This window comes from Numenius arquata, chromosome 7, assembly GCF_964106895.1.
Source record: "Numenius arquata chromosome 7, bNumArq3.hap1.1, whole genome shotgun sequence".
Classification (NCBI taxonomy): Eukaryota; Metazoa; Chordata; class Aves; order Charadriiformes; family Scolopacidae; genus Numenius; species Numenius arquata.
In genome coordinates, this window is record NC_133582.1 from 59,173,697 (window position 1) to 59,194,467 (window position 20,771).

General features: G+C 40.7%; 1 protein-coding gene across 1 annotated transcript in view; it reads left to right on the plus strand.

Annotated features, from left to right (window-relative positions):
• The window catches only part of VWDE (von Willebrand factor D and EGF domains), a 38,473-nt gene extending 17,993 nt beyond the window's left edge, over positions 1–20,480 (plus strand). The window contains exons 12-30 of the mRNA XM_074150160.1: positions 398–1,383; positions 3,296–3,432; positions 5,683–5,838; positions 6,447–6,551; positions 6,917–7,031; positions 8,942–9,192; positions 9,310–9,529; positions 10,421–10,558; positions 11,151–11,213; positions 12,724–13,395; positions 13,726–13,821; positions 13,909–14,004; positions 14,492–14,587; positions 15,851–15,946; positions 16,539–16,634; positions 17,290–17,385; positions 17,486–17,581; positions 18,841–18,936; positions 20,290–20,480. Of these exons, the coding sequence (XP_074006261.1) occupies positions 398–1,383; positions 3,296–3,432; positions 5,683–5,838; positions 6,447–6,551; positions 6,917–7,031; positions 8,942–9,192; positions 9,310–9,529; positions 10,421–10,558; positions 11,151–11,213; positions 12,724–13,395; positions 13,726–13,821; positions 13,909–14,004; positions 14,492–14,587; positions 15,851–15,946; positions 16,539–16,634; positions 17,290–17,385; positions 17,486–17,581; positions 18,841–18,936; positions 20,290–20,480 (3,802 nt within the window). The remainder of the gene's footprint in view (positions 1–397; positions 1,384–3,295; positions 3,433–5,682; positions 5,839–6,446; positions 6,552–6,916; positions 7,032–8,941; positions 9,193–9,309; positions 9,530–10,420; positions 10,559–11,150; positions 11,214–12,723; positions 13,396–13,725; positions 13,822–13,908; positions 14,005–14,491; positions 14,588–15,850; positions 15,947–16,538; positions 16,635–17,289; positions 17,386–17,485; positions 17,582–18,840; positions 18,937–20,289) is intronic.
• The last annotated feature ends 291 nt before the right edge of the window (positions 20,481–20,771 follow it).

Sequence of the window (20,771 nt, forward strand, 5' to 3'; positions counted from 1 at the left end):
CTTCACACTCTTAAAAACTTGTCAAAATAATAATAATAATAAAAAAATCTTCCTAAGTTTATAAGTTAATATGAGAATGCCATCATTACATTCCATAATTAATTTCAGAAAAAATTGAAGCTGAAGTGCCAAAGTAGTATTCAAGTAGTATGATGTACAATTAGTTTGATTAGGTTTCGAACAAAGTATCGAGATCTACAGAAAATATCCACTCTTTTCTATTAAAAGTTACTCCCATGGTTTTATGATTCAACTGCTCTTTAAATGTAGCTGTGTGCTGCAGATTCTGTGATCTGTGATGTAGTATTACACAACGAAAAGCAAAACAAACATTGATGCTATGCTAAAACAACGAAAATAGTTCAGATGCAGCTTCATCTTTTCCTTTCTTTTCTAGAATTTCACCAGGAGAAAGCTTGTTTGACAAGACACCTGCTTCTTTAACATCCTCTAGAAAAAGAGTCTTCTGTGACTGCACACTTGAAGATGCTGGATTATATCAATCAGTGAATAAACTGGAGACAGTTTCTCAGTCAGAACTTCCTCCGTCTTGTAAAGAAAGTGAAAACGGTAGATTTCTTTCTTTGATACCAGGCCTGGATGTCACTGCTGAGTATCTCGGTCCTGCTGATCTTGTCAGAGGCTTAAAGAAACGTTCATCTGCACGTGAAATGGACACATCTACACTTCTGCAGAAGGAGGATGATCAAACCAAACTTTACCAAACATCACTAGCAAACACACGTGTCTCTGCAACCTCAGTGGGAAATACTGGTGTAAAAAGAGAAGGAACTTCAAGCTCAGGCATTAGAAGAAATTCTCCCCGTTACAGTAGTCATCTTCACAAAAGTCAGTCTGTTACGAGTAGGGGGAAGCGCCAAAATTATTACGAATATCACCCAGTATTTCTATTCCAAAGTCTTAGCCAAACAGATCTAGAGGGATATAGTTATTTTTTCCCAGAGGACCATGCCACTGACACAGACCAAAAGTTCCTTCCTTCTTGGCCCACACCTTCTGGCCTCACCGAGTCCAGCGCTTTATTACTGTGCCATCAGGCAATAGCTAATTCCAGTATAGGAAGGTCTTGTGGTGGCCTTCTTGGCCGGCGAGTAGAGGATACGATCGACATGTGTGTTAAAGATTTGCTGCTGAAAGACGACCTCAGTTGGGCAGAAGCTTCCTTAGCTCTTCTAGAGAATGAATGCGAGAAAAGACTGTTAGAAGAAATAAATTACAACCGAGAGGAACTTGAAGGGTCGGTTGAGAGCCTACTTATTGCATTAAAGTGTCCCAGTCTCTGCAGCGGTAATGGGGAATGTGCAGAATGGGGATGTGCATGTTTTCAAGGCTACAGCTCCTATGACTGCAGCGTACTGTCTGGTAAGTGGGAGAAAAAAAATGAGATTTACTTAAATAACGTTCTCAATATTTGTGCAACCTACCTTTATTTTTCTGCCTTTCTCTCCTACTTTTGTATGCTGACAAGGATTCCCTATGGTGGCCCTGTTTGTTATCCAGCAATTTAGTTCCAGTTTAATACAGCCATAATTGTTTTCTCTTCAGCCTTCCTGCTTCCGAAGGGCAAAATATGGGCTTAGTTTCTGGTATGTCAGATTTAAAATATTTACCACCTGTAAGTTTGCAATCCAGAGCATTGCCCCAAGAGATTAGCAGTGTTTCCACACACTGTCGTCTTCAGGGAAGATCTGCCACATCCATCCATTCCCTGATTTTTTATAGTTTATGTGATCGTGCTTATTAACTGTAAGTGGGATGTTTTTCTCTTTGGTGATGTTACAACTCTGTAAACTGTTAGATGTGGGGGGAGCAGAATAGGTCTTGAAGAATAAAGAGGTACAGCAAATAGAGCTGGGCAGGTTTGGGTGTGGTTTTTTTTTCCAGCGTATAAAACATTCAGTAAAAATTCAGTTAAGCAGTTACACTGGAAAAATATGAAAAGTCAAAATCCTTTCAAACAAAACCTGTTAATATTTTGTTTTGCGATGGTGGTTTTGTTTTAGTGACTCATTTAAAAGCAAATGGAGAAAGAGGTAAGAGAATAATAAAAAGAAATATTTTATTCCTCTTGAAGTCAAATAAACTGGTTTGGCTTCATAAAAACTATTTTTGAGTGTTGTAATATTTGACAGTTCATTTCCTGAAATAATTTCCACCTGAGATATTTTTAAGCCTTTAAACAAAAAAATTCCTATTATAAATTATTGGCTAACTGTAACCTTTCCAGTTCCTATTACTAGGGCCTGAGTTTCATTTAGATTTTATTTTGCAAAGTGTGATGTAAAGAACCATAGATGAGAAAGCAAAACACATATTTGCAAGTGCTTTGTTATCAGATGAATATTTTCTCTGCTCATAGTATTCAAGAGAAGACAGAAGCCTAGCTTTATAGTTAAGATTCATTTTAACAATAAAAAATGTTTCTACCTTTCTTCAGCTGTGTATGGATTTTACTGTTTGCATAGTTTGCTTAGTTTTCTATTTATATCTCTATATCTGTATCTATCTATCTATCTAGAGATATAGAGTTAGATATAGAGATAGATATAAATAGAAAACTTTTTTAATAGATAGTTATATATATTTTTTTTTATATATATATAAAACTATCTATAGAAACTTAGTTTTCTTAGCTGGAGAAAGAAATAAACATATTGCTTAATGTAAATGGACGTGAGTCCCCACCTTGAGTACTGTGTCCAGTTTTGGGCCCCTTTCCACAAAAAAGATATTGAGGTGCTGGAGCGGGTCCAGAGAAGGGCAACGGAGCTGGTGAGGGGTCTGGAGCACAAGTCTTGTGAGGAGCGACTGAGGGAACTAGAGTTATTCAGCCTGGAGAAAAGGAGGCAGAGGGGAGACCTTCTCGCTTCCTACAACTCCCTGAAAGGAGGGTGTAGCCAGGAGGGGTTGGTCTCTTCTCCCAAGTCACGGGCGACAGGACTAGAGGAAATGGCCTCAAGTTGCGCCAGGGGAGGTTCAGGCTGGATATTAGGAAAAATTTTTTCACTGAAAGGGTTATCAGACATTGGAATGGGCTGCCCAGGGAGGTGGTTGAGGCACCATCCCTGGAAGTGTTCAAAAGACAGGTTGCTGTGCTGGGAGACATGGTTAAGTGATGGTGTTGCATTTTGTTGTTTTTGTGGGTGTTTATTTTTGTCAGTTAGGTTGATGGTTGGACAAGATGATCTCGAAGGTCCCTTCCAACCTAGAAGATTCTGTGATTCTGTGAATGAGTTAATGTACTGACATTCATCGTCTAATCTCTGCTTCAAAGACCAGGCTCCCGAAATCACAGAGCTGGAGAACGCTGGGCTGTGCGATATCCGACAATACGACTGCACGTCAGTGAGAGCTTTTGGACATGGCTTCAGGGAGTCGTTGAATCTGAAATGTGAAATTATCAAATTACAGGTAGGTCTCCCTGAATAGTCACAATTACATTTTAAACTTCTCAGAGAAGGAGGGGAAAAAAAATCTCTAACGTATTACTCATTGATGTGGGTACAACCCAATGCTTTAGTAGAAGCTAAAAGCAGAGGCACTCAGTACTTTGCAGCACACACTCAAGTCTCTGCAAGATTGCTATTTCCTCCATGATAAGAGAAATACAAAAACATAATGGGAATGTTCAGCGGCCGAGAGGGAAATAACAGCATACGGCAGCTATCCATCAGAAAAGGGCAAGGGCAGCCCTATTAGTAACAACCAGTACATCGTTGTTCGGTTTTTTAAGTGCTTATGGAGAGGAATTGAAGCATCACTTCTTTGAAAGAGGACAGCAAGGTTAAAGACATTACTAGATTTCTGTCTCGAATCTAATGCTTGAAATAGCCCTTTTATAATAAATGTGTTATGAAAAGAGAGAGGCATTTTTGATGTGCTGTCTGATTCCCTGGGGTAGAATATGGCAGCTATTTAATGATATATGTCAGCTCTATAGCCCAGGTTTGAACAGGAGATTAAAATTGTCGCGCTGTAAACTAAAGAATTCAACGGGAAAATGTTGTTCTTGATAAAAAAGTTTTCCTTAGCTAGTTCCAAGCAGATGCTAAAATTATTTTGAGAGATGAAGAGGTGCTGTCTTAGATTTTTCTTAAACACAGTGTGTATCCGCTCCTCTGCAAGTTGGCTCAAAATGATAAAGTCAAGAGTAAGTTTACACTCCATTAGGTTAAAAGACTTTTATACGGAGCTCACAGTGAAGCAATTATTGGGAGTTCACTTATCACAGTTTGAAATGTCTCAGTTTTAACTCATGGCAAGATATTCTGCTATAACACTCTTTGTGGTGGTGTATTTGGCTCCCAACTACAAAAACGTTCCGTTTAATCACTTTTATTGATGATCTTCTCACTGACGAGAGCAGGGTTAGAAAATGACTGCTGCTGCTGTTGTCTGTAATTGAGGAGGAAGCTGAGAATTTTTTCCATGAAAATACAAAAGAAAGGATGTTTGGGTTTTTTTGTTTTGTTTGTTTAATTTTCAGTCCAGAGTAATAATGACTTTATGCAAAGGTCAATGGTCTTGCAACAGTATTGAACTCCATGTATTTTGAGATTAAACTTAAATGATCAAAATTTCATAAAGAGGCTTTTTTGGCAGAATTTAGAGCTAATACACACTGAGTTTCTTTTTTTTTTTTATATATGTTCACTTTTGAAAGGTTAAATCAGATGCATTGTCTGTGGACTGTCCTACCATGTTAGGAAGGATGTAGGTCTTGTGCATGATCGTGAAAGAGGTGATTGAGTATATTCTGTACTGAAGTACCTCACAGATGCAGGACTACTACACATCTCTTGGTAGAGGTTTGGGTAGGACATGGCCAAGGAACCTGTCCTTACACACATCCAGAATTTACTAAGATTTTTGTCAAGGATGAGAGTACGTTCTACCTCCCTAAAATGAAAATACAGTTTTAGTTTCTTCTTATTTATGTTGAACTGCAGATTTAGTTTTTCTATTAACCTGGTGAGCTAGAATGCTAGTAGATCTAAAGGGTTTTTAATTGGTTTTTTTGAAAGGTTAATATGTTTCTGAAAAAGTTAGCTGAACTTACCTCCATCAATACTTCAATCAAATAGCATTATCATCCCTATTCTGTTACCTTCAGCTGTCAAGATGAATCCTTGGATGACTTGTCCACGCTTCAGTTTAGAAGAAAAGTCTACAGGGTTAATGGTGTAATCTTAGTGTGTGCAGGGGCTTAATGGCTAATTGCTGGTATTCCTCCAGCACCTGGACTGATACCTGAGCCCTGCCAAAAACCTCATCTGTTCCTTCAACTAAAGCGTGTCCTCTCCTGGGAGCAGAGATGGAGAGGGATAGAGGCACTTATACATCAGATCAGTGCTGTTAGAGGATCACCCACTGCTTAACCCTCCCATCACTCTCCAGCTGGAAGAGCTGCTTGTCCTTGGTGATGCAGTGCCAAAGGACCATGTGGCAGTAAAAACTTCTCTGCCTTTTCTTCCGCTGTGGCAGGCTTAGATAGAAATCTACATGTGCAAATAATGGCATTTAATATTTTCCACTGCATTCTAATCCGGAGACATCAGACTCGTTCAAACACTTTGCAATACACGTGGGGTTTTTTCTGTGATGAAAATATTTTCCTAATGTATTTAACTGAAAAAACAGATTTTCTGTCTTAACATTTAGTATAGTGATAAACAATGGATTCCCGGAGAACCTCTAACGATGCCAGCTGCCTTCCAAAATGCCAGGACTGTCGACTGCCAGTTACCAAATGATGGCCAGCAGCCTGATGTCATGGATCTGGTTGATGATAAACCCATCGCCCGGTGGCAAATAAAGGTACTCGTAGAAATTTCAAATATTCGCTTACAGATATTCCTATTAAGATGAAAATATATTACATAGATATTATCCTTCTTCTAATGGTATTAAAGGTGGAACTCAGCTTGCTTACCTTGATGTCTCAGTTTAATCACCTAAGATTAAGTGTTGAGTGCCATTTGAGAGTGTTCTCCTCCAAGGGGACTGGTAGCTACAACCTAGGACCTACAGAGTCACACGTTCTTCAAGACTGGAAGTTAAGGGCCAGGTAGTTCCTCTAGAGGATTTCAAATGTTATTAGGTACATTTACGGGAAAATTGAGTTGAGCCCAGTCTATGTGTACGAAACCCTGTGTGAGGTAGAAATCTGAGCTCTCACACAGACTGGGTCAATAAGGTCAATAGAGCCTACACACTATTCAATTTACCCTAAAGTAGACACCTAAGTGTGGTTGGTCAAATATCTGCCTAGACTTACTGGCAAGAATGATTAGATTTCTGATAACTATTATGAGAGTTTAAACAGCCAAATGTAGGTGTCTATCAGGAGCTCACGCTGGCAGTCAATGCTGGTGAATATATTGATATCTGGCTGGGTTAATCCATTTTTACTGTCCACCTTGCAGATCTCTAATGATGGATTCATTTATAGCAACTCTAAACCAATGGTATTGTATGATGGAGCCTGTCAGACATGTGAACCACAAGAATCTGGGTTATGTACGTTAAAGGTATGTATTTCATTACTCTCTATGTTTATTTTGAAAATACAGGAAAAACATCTAGAAAAATGAGCAGAACTTACGCTGTTCTTGTTTCCAACAGGGATTTTCCATGTACAGAAACAGTAAGCACAGAAAGAGAATTGGGATGAGACAGTTTTGAAATACCAAAAAAAAAAAATTAAACCAAAAGCACTTCATCTAGTTAACAAATAAACCCAAACGTGCTGTCAGTTGTTTAGATTTAAAAACAACCTTAGCTGTTTAGTGGAAGTGCAGAATAGATTTGATTTTATTTGACACTTTACAAATTCATCCAGATTTGCTGTTTGATAACCAAAAATTAATGAATCACCTTGTCATTTTTCTAAAAGGAGAAAACATGCAACATAGATGGACTCTGTTATGGTGAAGGTGACACCAACCCAAACAGCCCTTGCTTACTCTGCAGACCTGACGTATCCAAGTTAACTTGGTCAGTTGTTGAAAGTAAGTAAGTTCTAAATAGTTTTGGGTTTTTTTTCGATAGCAAGAAGTTGAAAATCTACTAAGATTTTTAATTTATGGAAATAGTGAAATTTTAGGTTTCACTAGTGAAGTGTTTCACTTAAAGCTTAGTACCGACTACTTTAGCTTGTAATTTGATCTTGGTTTTCATCTGACATTTCTCCTAATTTCTGAAAATGGTATTTTGTTTTACAGACCATACATGTGGAAGCCAGGCTTTTTTATTTTTTTTCTTGCCCTGCCCCTCCCCAGTAGCCATTACAAATATCTAATGAAAATTAACAGCTCTCAGCCTAATTAGCACTTTGAAGAGTTTTGATAACTGGCACATCTACATCCATAAATGTTTGTCTTCAACATTAGGAATAAAAGGTATTTTCCAACAAATCCCTCTGATACCAATCGGGAACACAAATTGAATTAAATGGCATGTCATATTTATTAGCTGCTTAATATTTGGACATAATCCACATCAATGGCATAGATACGTGGCCTAAACAAATACTTGAAAGTATATCCAAAGCTGTCATAGTTCAGTCCAGTTAGAAACCACACTATGAAAAGAAGACCCAAGGCTGGATTCTTCATTTTCCTTCTCCGTAGTACAAAGTTCTGTCCTAGAAGTTGTAGCTCTTTTGGCTCGGATCTTAGTCTTTGGATATACAAATCATATTGTTCCCTTCACCGAATGGGACATCTCTTGGGGCTTCACTAGTAGCCATCCAGGCTGCCCCATTGACCCAAGTCCATCACATCTCAAATACAAGTGTTCCATCAGTGTTTTCATGGGTGAATGTGCTGGCAAGGCTCTGCCTGACTTGGGAATGGTCCTGTATGAGTGGGGCTTCTGGTGCCTGTCTTCCTGAATCTTTTCCTAGTTCAAACTTGTAGTGAAAGCCAAGGTAGCTTTACCTATTCCAAAAGAATGAAAACTGAATGAAATGAAACTCATCCAGCAGTCAGGGTGTCAAGGGATTTCCACGTTACAGCCACAGACTGGAATTCAATATCACTAAAGTCAGAAATGGGAGAACAATGTAACCCAAGGGCAATTCCCCCAAACCAAGGAGCACAACCTCTTCTCCAGAGTGGATAACATTAGGAACAGGGTGTCAGAATCTAACTGCTGATTACAGGTTCTTCTCCCTTCGTTGTTTCTGCCGCAGTGGGTGGGTTCCTGCTTGGGGCAATCACTGTAACCCAAAAACTTAGCAATCTTAATCATCTCCCTATGTCCCAGCTTCCAAACCTACACTCTCCCCAGGGCTTCTGCTTCTCTCTTTTCACAGATCTCGTCCTGGTGCTGCATTTGTGTTTGTTTTCATCTGGAGTCTCTAGAAATCTAGTTATTCCTGCCAAAGAGGGCAGAGCTCAGCAGTGCAGGCATCTAAATAGACTAAGACTTAGCCATGAGTAAGTTTTTGTGTGGTTGAAATCCTTCCCAGGAACAGTGAGTGAAGAACTTATTCCATCACCTCACGCTTGGTTTTGCCAAGATAGTCCCTGCAGCCCGTTCCCAAGTCTTGCTTAACAATGCCTATTCGTTTGTTACAGGAAACACCAATCACCTCTGAGTTTATGCCTTCCTTTCCTTTCATCTGCAAAATATCTCTGCATAGTAAAAATACAGTAGTTAAATTCAATAAATTCCCAGTTCTTTCTATGTATAGATGCACTGCATCCTTACAAGCTGTTGCGTAGTATAAGTATTTTCTTGGTTACGTTGTTATAGTTATAATGAAAATATGTTTTTCCTGTGCCATTCAAATGACATTAGAATTTAAGAGAAATAATTACATGTGACTTCCTTAATGGAAGGATATGCTCCTTTTAAGTTTTAGAAGTATATTGCAACTTTTGCTTAAAAGAGGAAAATATCTCCTTTGTTACAGACAACCAGCCTCCAGTGCTTGAAACTTTTCAGGGTATGCTACAGACTTTTTATGGAGAAGATTTTGTGTATCAGTTTTTGGCTTCAGATCCAGAGGGCTCTGCTATTCATTTCACATTGGATTCTGGTCCAGAAGGTGCCAGTCTTTCCCCTTCAGGTCTCCTTTTGTGGAAAGCGGTGTCAGTGAATCTCCATAAATTAACATTTTCTTTGACAGATGACTGCAATGCAAAGACTAAGGTAGAAATAGAGGTAATGAATATTACGGTAAAATGACACCTACTAGTAAGATGTTTAAGATATCGAATTACAAAACTCATTGCCAGTTGATCAAAAGAAGAAAACTGTCTTATTGGGCATGTCTTGTAGGTCAGTGTAAAATCTTGTGATTGCCTCAATAATGGCTCGTGTGTGACAAACATTAATTTCCCACCTGGAAGTGGAAGATACCTTTGCGTGTGTGTGGCTGGATTTGAAGGTGATCTCTGTCAAGTGAATACTGATGACTGTAAACTTAACCGGTGTGGTACTGGCAGATGTGTGGATGGAATAAACAGCTATTACTGTGAATGTCCACCTGAGCTTCAAGGTAAATTGTTACTTTATTTACGTATATTTATCACATTTAGTGATATGTAGGAAATTCTAATTTTATGTCTACATTTTGTTTTTAATTTTTGACTGTAAATAGCTTACTGTTAGAGCATGAAGAAATTTTATGGCCTTGTGATAAAGTTATACGATGTACTTCAAGATTTTTTTCTTGCATGAATAACAAGGGTCATTTATATTGCGAGAGCAAATTTCCACTGTTCTGCTCTGCAGGGGTGAACTCAGCAACATGGTGAAACACAGGAGTGGGATGAGTTTGGTTACAGTGTGATTTCTCCTGTGCCTGTAGACGAACACACAGTCCCCAAACCCGTCTTCTCTGTATTCTGCAATAAGCAAGATATTTAAGATGAAAAAATGTGAATAGCAAACCTGGTCAGCTGTACTTATTAAATGCACTGAAATACTTTCTTGCGCTTGATAGATGCCCTTTTTGTATTTCACCAGCTGCACACATTCATAGAATCATAGAATGGTTAGAGTTGGAAGGGACCTTAAAGATCATCCAGTTCCAACCGCCCTGCCATGGGCAGAGACACCTCCACTAGAGCAGGTTGCTCAAAGCCCCATCCAGCCTGGCCTTAAACACTTCCAGGGATGGGGCATCCACAACTTCCCTGGGCAACCTGTTCCAGTGCTTCACCACCCTCACAGTGAAGAATTTCCTCCTAATATCTAATCTAAATCTCCCCTCTTCCAATTTAAAACCATTACCCCTTGTCCTGTCCCTACACTTCCTGAAAAGAGCCCCTCTCCGGCTCTCCTGTAGGCTCCCTTCAGAGCCTACTTCTGCTTTCATCTTGTATAAACACACTGTCAAAGCCTAGTGACACAGTATTATAAAAAAATAATCTGTATTTCAATGCAGGTAAAAATTGTGAAGATGATGTAGACGAATGTGTGTCCAGCCCTTGCTTCCCAGGAGTATTTTGCTTCAATACCTTTGGTTCTTACTATTGTGGTCCGTGCCCAAACAATCTGCAAGGAGATGGGAAGTCATGTTACGGTAAAATTAATTATTTTTCAGAAGAATGCTATTATCTTATTGTAATTCAGATAAAATATCTTTGGTTGTGCTTCATGTTTCTAACAGTAACTCAGAACATTTTTCAGTACTTGGCAAAATGGGACGGTGTCTCTACTGGTGGCTGGGACAGAGTCTCAGCTGATGGCAACATCAGACTGCATGGGGTCACATAGTTGTAAAACGCTTTTTCAGGTGACTAGAAAAAAATAGATTCAAAATACCACGAGTAGAATGCAATGAAATGGTTTGGGGTTCTTTTCTGCATTATTTTCATAATATGAGCTATTATTGATAAAACATTTTTCTATTAGATTGCTTAACATAGAACTATTTACCCAAATCAAGGCACTTGACAAATAAGGTGACCAAACATTTATTTACAATACAATTACTGAGTAACTTGTACTTTTAAAATACTCTAATAAAAACTTTCAAGAAACGCTTTTTACTCTTTTTCTGCTTTCTGAATTTTGAGGTTTTTTTGGCTACTAAACCTTTAACCCTGCTTGTAATTTATTTGCAGTTGAAACAAAAGTAACTACTAATGTGCCTTCACATCTTCTGTTTTTAGAAAGCTTTGAAGACACTAACGATGAAAGAAAGGATTCCACAGGAGAAATTGGAGGGAATAAAGGTGATTTTTTTTCCTTAAGAAAATGGAATTTCTGATTCACATACTGATAAGAATATAGCTGGCAAATAAAGATTCTAGTCAGTTTTATGTTATTCACTTTAATTTTTCAGTTTGACTCAGTTTAATTCATTACTGGGGTTGTAATATGATCTGAAAAATGAGACTGAAATGTCAATATCAACAAATCCCTTAGGTCAGTCAAGCCATTTTATTGACAGTGTGATGTACAACATTCTTACTGTTGCCTTTTGTTTCTGTGACTAACCACTGACATGAGATGGGTAGCATGGGGATAGGGACATCTGTTATATGAGATAAGCAAAAGTTTATGGCATTATGTTGAATGCCATTTTCCTACTTTAACTCAAAGGAAAGGTGAAGGATGTGGCAAGTGAATATCTTAATTCCAAAACTCCATAAATGCCGTGGCTGGCATTTCCAGTTCTGTGCCTGCTGGGGCTTTCTGTGTGGGAAATTCTGGTGTGTCTTTTCCCTTTATCTCCGAGCTGCTAGCGAGGGAGGAGGAAAACTCCTTCCCTCTGCTGCCAGTGCTGGATAATTCTTCATTGGCTGCAAAACGGTTTGCTTTTCAGCAGTGGGAGACAGCACTCACTCTGTAATAAGATTGAGTAAAGGTTAAACTTTCGTAGACCATTTTCTGGTACCATTCTAAATGGGGGCTAGGGACAGATCTTAAGTTTGGTTGGATCAGCTCCTCCAGTTTCATTTTGCCCCCTAATGCTAAAATATATGTGGCATCCTGCCAGTCTGGGATTACAGTGCCATACTCCTTCCCACACGCTTTTCCTGGGCAGAATATAAAGAGCTTTTCATTCACTTTGCGCTCCTTTCCACGAGGAGGCTGAGGCAGTCTCTGCTCTTCATAAAACACATGAACCCACCCAGAAACTTTAAGAAAGTTGATGAAAAAAGTGTGGAGAGTAAACTATGGTAATACTTTTGCTACAAGGTGGTGGGTTATTCACCTAAAATACTGGTCATGGTGTATCAGTAAGTATCAGCATGTACATGCTTGTGATTAAATATCTGCTTCTAGACTCTAAGCTTGTTACTAGCACTGAGACACGCTGAAGTCCCATAAGAAGTATCTTTAAACGACGTTTCATTTATCTAGTTGAAAGCAGAATATGGAGCTGGTAATTTGCTCTGATAGTAAAGCTCTTTATTGACCCAGTATGGGAAAATCTCTGCTTTCTGCCTCATATATGTATGGTGCTTTCTCCTTACCTTCCAGCCAAGAAAAGGCCATGGTGAAGGTGGGGAAGGACGCAGCCAGAATACCTTGGTCTTCTCCAGTTCTGCCAGCTAGGAGTTAGGTTCTAGTGCATACCTATATTCTGATGTAGCACATGGAGAGGCTTCCTGAAGCACAGAATGAATCAGCTGTACGTTTTTCTATTCAGAAGACATTCCTCACCCTCAGAAGGAAAAAAGAGTTTCATAACATTCCTGTACTTTTCCCCCCCTCTTTCTTTCTGACATGCTGTAGGTTTTCAACAACCATCCTTTGAGAAAGCTTTAAGCATCTCACGCTATATTCCCAGTTCTACAGATGTTCCTGAGAGGTTTATTTCTACACAAATGGTCAGTAGCAACACTCCACCAGCTTCCACTGTGAAAACAATCACTGCTTGGAAGTCACTTAGTTCTCAGAGAAGTGCTTCTGTACAACCTCCTGTTACTGGAAACATTGCTCATGCTCTCAGCATCATCAGTGGTCACCTTGCTAATGTGGAGGAGAGTTCTTCAGCACGTGCTGCATCTTCAAGGAGCCAGGCTGTATCACCTGAGAAGAAAACAAGGGCACAAGCTGAGGCTTACAGTTACTTTGAGATCAGCAGGAAGACTTCTCCTAGCAGCAGAACAAATATAAGCAAAAGGCTTTCTTTGCCAAGCAAAGTCTTTAAAGGTGGAAAAGCTCACAGAGTTCAGCGCCTATTAGCCAAGCATAAAGCAAGCCCTTTACCTTTTGTCCTTGTGGAGGCCACTGTCCCACCAAAACTGCTTCCTGAGGAACTGAGTGAGATAGTGCTTCCTAAAGCAGTAACCTGTACCAGTTTGCCCTGTTTTCCTGGGGTACCTTGTGAGCCAGATCAGGATGGAAGCGTGAAGTGTGGCCGTTGTCCTTATGGTTATTACGGGGATGGCTTCACTTGCAGAGGTATTGCAAATAACCACACTAAAGGCTTTGCAGAAAAGTGTCTTGTGACATCTTTATAACAAAGTACATTGTTACTGTGTGATCAGTGAAATGTTGAGAGTATTTAACTTTCTCATTTTCATTATTAATACTGGCAGAGCCTACAGGCTTTTAGTTGCATGGATGCGCTTAGAAATATTTTTTCTGATGTGTCTCAGGCTCCCCCACTTATGGGCAGGGACCCAATGGATTCTCTGCGAGCTGTTCGTTATGTCAGACAAGACACAGCTGGGCCGAAATACCACTTTCATTTTCCTTATTCCTCTCTCTGTTTTCTTCACTGCCTTCCAGCAAGATGCAGACAAACATGTGGCAAAAATATGGAGTGTGTGGCACCCAATATTTGCAAATGCAAGCCTGGTTACGCTGGTTATAACTGTCAGGCTGGTGAGTGTGGCACTTTGATTTAGCCTGTGGTAACTCATTTCCACAGATTTATGGTTTGAAGATCACTGTTGATTTTTTTTTGCACAGCTCTATGCAGACCTGATTGCAAAAACCATGGGAAATGCATTAAGCCCAACGTCTGTGAATGTCTGCCAGGATACGGTGGCTCTGCTTGTGAGGAAGGTAAATAGAATATTTTTCGCCTTTGAAACCATACATACCCAAAGGATGCTGTAAATAACTTCTGTGACTGTTCATTCTGACAGCAAAAAAATTCTTTACTTTTACTTGAACAGAACTCTTTGAGTTGGTATATACCCTGCTTTTTTTTGATATACACTGTAAATGTTGTTTGTGATTGGATATTCCTAAATTTAGCTTTCGCAGTAAGTAGAGGAGTTCACCAGTGCATGTCGATGCCTCTAAACTAAACACTCCCGAAGTCCTGTCTGGAAATTGTCTGGAGATTTCTTTTCTTCAGGGTGACCACCACCGTTGGCAGTCCTTCTTGTTACTTATTCTTGTCAAAAGGCATTGCATACATCTCCTTATTTTATTTCCAGTTCTTTGCTCGCTGTCAATTATTAACATTTCCCTTTTTCTAAAGCCTAACTGACCCGTGCATCTTTTTAGAGGTGATTTCTTGAACAGCGTAATTCTGTGTCTACAGCACATTGTAACCCACCCTGTCAGAATGGAGGCACGTGCCTGGCCAGAAATCTCTGCACCTGCCCGTACGGTTTTGTGGGACCAAGATGTGACACAAGTAAGCGAAGATGCCTAAGGGAAGAACACACACCATTCCTCCTGTTCGTCAGGAGCAAGAAAGCAAATTAGGGCTTAAATTTTTGATGAACTCTGTCTAATGCCAGCAAATGACATCATACCTGTGCCTCTTTGAAGGCTCCCATACTTGGGCTTTTCAACTATTAGATAGTACTATAAAAATTGCAAATAGTTTATTATTTATGATTCGCGGTGATGGACACCTTGAGCATGCTGCGTGTGTGATACTACCTTTAGGACAATGACAGATGTTTAATATGGTCTTACAGCTTTTTACCTTCTAGCATCTTAAATTGGAGAGACGCTGGGGTACATTCAGAAGTTGGTATCAGTGAATAGTGAGTCAGAGAAACTGGGAAACTTAATTCAGAACCACATTATGGGGTCTTTTTTTTACCTGGCATGGAAATTGGAAAATTTGCTGTGATCATAGCTGAAAAGTTGAAATTAGTCTCATCAATTATCTTTTATATGTCAAATTCTACATGCTACGATTTGGCAACTCCAGATTTTCGGTAGATTTCATACTGGTAATATTTATCATACAGAGTCCAAATGTAGACATGCTGTTTATGTATCATTCACCTGAATGTGCCACTGCTTTATTGACCCTGAATTGAGGCTCAAGTCCTTTGTTCCTCTCCTCCGCAAATCCCAGAACTCTTCATTCTCAGTTTTTCTTATTCTAGTTTCAATTCAATTAAAAAAAAAATAATAATGCTGCTCTTTGTTAAGCAATACTAAAGAGAATGAGATGTTGCCCTGAGGAGGTGGCTCATGGTTTTCCACAGCCATGAAATTTTAGTGTCTTTGCTTGTTAGTCTCGTGTCACTCTGTGCACGCAGCTGCAATTGCTGAAGTGATAGAGGACACTTGAGTCAACTTTCTTGGAGTCTTTCAAATCCATCGCGTAACGTGGTCTATTTGTCTCTTAATATTGAATTTCCCTTTAAATTTATTTGAAATTTTCTAGATTTTTAGCATTGAATATAACCAGGCCCTGGATAATTTCATGGAAAGATATTTTATTTACCTTTATAGCCTGGTGTTAGCTTTTTATGGATTTGAGACTGGATGAATCTGTTCAGCAATTCCTGTTCTGCTAGTGGGATTGTATGTTATTTCCAGTGTTAATATTTAGGAAAGAACTGAAAAATGAATCTATTTGTAATGTATCTCTTTCTCTCTCTCCTTTCCCCTCCCAACTTTTCTCCTTTGTTTCTGCCCAACTTCCCGGATGTAGTGGTTTGTAACAGGCACTGTGAAAATGGTGGGGAATGTCTTACTCCAGACATCTGCCAGTGTAAACATGGGTGGTACGGACCGACGTGCAGTACAGGTAACACCCCGGCGACTTCCACCTTCCTGGGAGAGCATCCCTAGGGTCTCCCGGAGTTTGAAATTTGGAACCGCGTGGCTCAGACAGTAGCGATGTCTCTGCATGTTGGTTCCGCTGCCAGCAGCACCCCTAGAAAGTCTAATTCTAAATTCTAAATTTTGGGTAAAGATTTTATGTGAATGGGGCCAGTCTTTTTTTCAGTGGTGCCAGTGACAGGACAAGAGGAAATGGGCACAAACTTGAACATAAGAAGTTCCATCTAAACACGAGGAGGAACTTCTTTCCTGTGAGGGTGGCAGAGCCCTGGAACAGGCTGCCCAGAGAGGTGGTGGAGTCTCCTTCTCTGGAGACATTCAAAACCCACCTGGACACGTTCCTGTGGGACCTGCTCTGGGTGGACAAGCTCTGGTAGGGGGTTGGACTAGATGATCTCCAGAGGTCCCTTCTAACCCCATATCATTCTGTGATTCATTCTAGTGCTACCTGCAGTTGTCTGAGGTGTTTGAATTCCTGTCCTTGCAACAGAAGTACCTATTTTATAGACTTTGTTTGGATGTCATGCTTCCCACTTTTTCTGACCTTTTTTCCGCAGCGATGTGTGACCCTGTGTGTCTCAATGGTGGTTCCTGTACTAAGCCAGATGTTTGCCTCTGTCCACGTGGATTCTTTGGTGCCCAGTGTCAGAATGGTAATTTTATTTTTTTTCCTTTTTTTTCCCCTCTCCCCTCTTAGCTGCCATGATGAGCAAATCTGTGAGAAAACATTGTTACCTTAAGACACAAAACTCACAATCAAGTCACGTACCTGAGAAGTGGTGCACAACAGAGATGATTACATTATTTTTTAGATTTGATGGCTGGTTCAGTGAATGTCCAAGGAGAAGGGAGACTCAAAATTTGCCTTGTCTTCCACTCAGCTTTTTCAGCAGTTTTTTGAACTTTTAAACTAGTTCCACTGGGGACTCTTTATCAGGGAATGTAGTGATAGGATGAGGGGGAAGGGTTTTAAACTGAAAGAGGGGAGATTTAGATTAGATATTAGAAAGAAATTCTTTGCTGTGAGGGTGGTGAGACACTGGAACAGGTTGCCCAGGGAAGCTGTGGCTGCCCCATCCCTGGAGGTGTTCAAGGCCAGGCTGGATGGGGCTTTGAGCAACCTGGTCTGGTGGGAGGTGTCCCTGCCCATGGCAGGGGGTTGGAACTGGATGATCTTTAAGGTCCCTTCCAACTCTAACCATTCTGTGATTCTATGATTTTATGTTACGTAGTTCTAGTTACTTGTGTACAAACACAGTTGCCAACCTTGATCTCTTTTTATCTTCTCCTCCTATTTGTATCTTTTAGCTGTCTGCAGCCCACCTTGTAAGAACGGTGGTCATTGCATGAGAAATAACATCTGTACTTGTCCTGATGGGTACACAGGCAGAAGATGTGAAAAAAGTAAGCCAGCATTAAAAGCCTTCCGGGACCCGCAGGTAACCAATAAATTATTCCGTAATCGGTTAAATATACTAAACAGCAGGTGGTTTTGATTTTTAAGGTGTCTGCGAGCCAAGGTGTATGAATGGAGGAAGGTGTGTGGGGCCAAACGTCTGCTCTTGTCCTTCAGGATGGAGAGGAAAAAGATGCAACACTCGTAAGTATCTTGTAGTTAATAGGAGAACCATAACTTAAAAGTAGTGTATGTCTAAAGGACAGCTCTGCCCACAGAAGTAATATGAAGTTAATGCCAAATAACTCAAGAATATACACATATTGAAAAAATAATGGTCTATAACTTGGCAGCAAAATGTAGGATGGAGAACTAATCCCACACGGTTCTTAGGCTAAACCATGAGACCAAAATATCTTCTAAATTCTTGTATGGCAAATAATACTTGTTTCTCTCTTAATTATTGTCTAAATAAGAAACATCTGTATTTCTGCAAAGAGCTGAGTGAAAAGGAAATTGAAAAGAATTTCAATTTGTGCTGTAGGACGTATTTCTTTAATAGAAAAAGAAGTACAGTGAAAGATTGGAAAACTGTGGAAACATAGTGGGAAATGATTGGAATAGAAGATGCAGTCAGCACAAGCTCTTTAGGAAAGGCAGAAATAGGACTGTGATGGTAGCAGAGCTGTGGGTCGTGTTGTATCTCAATGAAGATATTGATGGTGCATAAATAAAACGTGGCAGCGTGGATAAAAGCAGAGTGTGCACAAAAATCAGCATGAGGATGGGCGGTAGAAATCCAACAGATAAAGTGTTAGTGTCTGCCATATTACCCTCCCGAGGGTCAGGTATTGATATGGCCAATGAGCTCTCTAATGGCGCGGAGGAAAAACAATTTTCCCTGTATTACTCTCTGTAATTATTGGAAAGTTTTATTGAAAAAAATACTACAGATATTGACAGGGGTGAGATCTTATTGGACGCTGTGGAAGAGGGATTTGATTATCAACTAGTCAGTTAACCAAGGAGAAATAATAGTGGGTTATATGATGGCTTAATAAGCAGGGATGAACGTGCAGAAAAATGGGTCCTAGGAAATAACTTTGGATCAAATGTTCGTGAGTTGATTCACCGTGTGTTAAATTGCATGATAGACAAAAGATCTCTCGCTAAGGTGTGGGTTTTAAAAAGGTAAATTTGGAAAAAAACCCCAAAGATATTTAGTGGTGCTGACAATTCAGTATGTCAGGCTTTTGTGGCAGTCTGTGATGCATCAGAACATCTCAATGTTGGCTGTAGGGCTTTCTCTTTCTACTTGTTGATCCTAGATGGATTTTCAGTGAATTTGATGTGACTCTTGCGTAGGGAAAGCACTCAACCACTTGTGGGCATCCTGAAATGTAAATAATAAGTAATAGTAGTCACTTGGGATGTAACCAAACCCTGTGATGATGTCTGTGCAGCAATCTGTCTTCAGGAGTGTAAGAACGGTGGGGAGTGTATCGGACCGAGTACGTGTCATTGTCCTCCGCAGTGGGAAGGAATCCAGTGTCAAACACGTAAGAATGATGTGACCTGAAACCTCTTACTTCAGCACCGTTAAGAACACCAATACGTAGAGCCTATAAGTCCTGCACCTTGGTTGTATTTTAACCCAAATCTGTGTCAAAGGCAGGATAAAGAGTAGAGATTCCTTTGCCCATTCTGAAACCCTCCAGAAGAATATAGAATCATAGCATTACCTAGGTTGGAAGGGACCTTTCAGATCATGGAGACCAACCATCAACCTGACACTGACAAAACCCATCACTAAACCATATCTCTGAGCAGTGTGTCTACCCGTCTTTTAAATACCTCCAGGGATGGTGCCTCAACCACTTCCCTGGGCAGCCCGTTCCAAGGCTTAATAACCCTTTCTGTGTAAACGTTTTTCCTAATATCCAATCTAAACCTCTCCTGGCACAACTTGAAGCCATTTCCTCTTGTCCTGTCCCCTGTGACCTGGGAGAAGAGGCCGACCCCCCCTGGCTACACCCTCCTTTCAGGGAGTTGTAGAGAGCGAGAAGGTCTCCCCTCAGCCTCCTTTTCTCCAGGCTGAACACCCCCAGCTCCCTCAGCTGCTCCTCATAAGACTTGTTCTCCAGACCCCTCACCAGCTCCGTTGCCCTTCTCTGGACCCGCTCCAGCACCTCAATGTCCTTCCTGTAGTGAGTGGCCCAAAACTGGACACAGTATTTGAGGTGTGGCCTCACCAGTGTCCAGTACAGGGGGACTGTCACTTTCTTAGAATCATAGAATGGTTAGAGTTGGAAGGGACCTTAAAGATCATCTGGTTCCAACGCCCTTGCCATGGGCAGGGACACTTCCCATTAGAGCAGGTTGCTCAAAGCCCCATCCAGCCTGGCCTTTAACACTTCCAGGGATGGGGCACTTCCTTCCACCACACTGTTCCCGATACAGGCCAGGATGCTGTTGGCCACCTGGGCACGCTGCTGGCTCATACTCAGCTGGCTGTTGACCAGCACCCCCAGGTTCTGATGGTATGATGATAGTCTGGGGACCAGGGCAGTACGCAGTGGCTCGTTATAACACCGTTATGCTGCTGCAACAGCCCCGAGAGGCTTGAAATAGTCGGATGCATTAAAAACCACCTTACTCATGTCTCTGTCTCAGTTTCCTTCATGCCCTCAGCATGTTCCCGTAATTCTGCATCAAAGCACGTAGCGGGTGGGAGGGGCATAAGAACATTGTCGGCTCCATATGACTGCGAAGCCTCCATAGATTGAGGGGTGTTTCCCTGTGAAAATACCTAGCAAAAAGCTGGCAGAATAAGTATGTAGAGATAGCAGCCGCTTTTCCTTCACCAAGTTCTTTCCATGACTAAAGCCACATCCGTATCTCTCTCGTTTTAGCTGTGTGCAACCAGAAGTGTCTGTTTGGAGGCAAGTGCGTGTTGCCCAACGTGTGCTCTTGTCGTCCCGGTTATACCGGAGTCCTCTGCGGGAACAAAGTTCAGGTACATGTAGAGTTCAAAACACCCATCACAGATACAGTAGTTTGGGCATCACTCTCTAGTCCACCCTTGTCCAATGAAGCAGCATGAAATACCCCAAACGTTGTTGTCTGATTTCTTCCTTTCAGTCTCCAGTGAGGGGAAAAATGCATAAAATTCCTAAGAGCTATTCCAGTAATTTATAGGGAAGAGTATCCCACCGCTGGCTTTCTCAGCTTGCGTGGAGTCAAGCCCTGTTCTTCTTCCACTAACTGCACCGTCACCCAGTTCATCCCTGTTCCTGATCATTTCCCTGTTTTGTCCCACGATCTCCTGTTGCATTCCTTTGCCTGACCGCAGACAGTCATTCACTGGAGTCATTTAATTAAACATTTTTGTTAC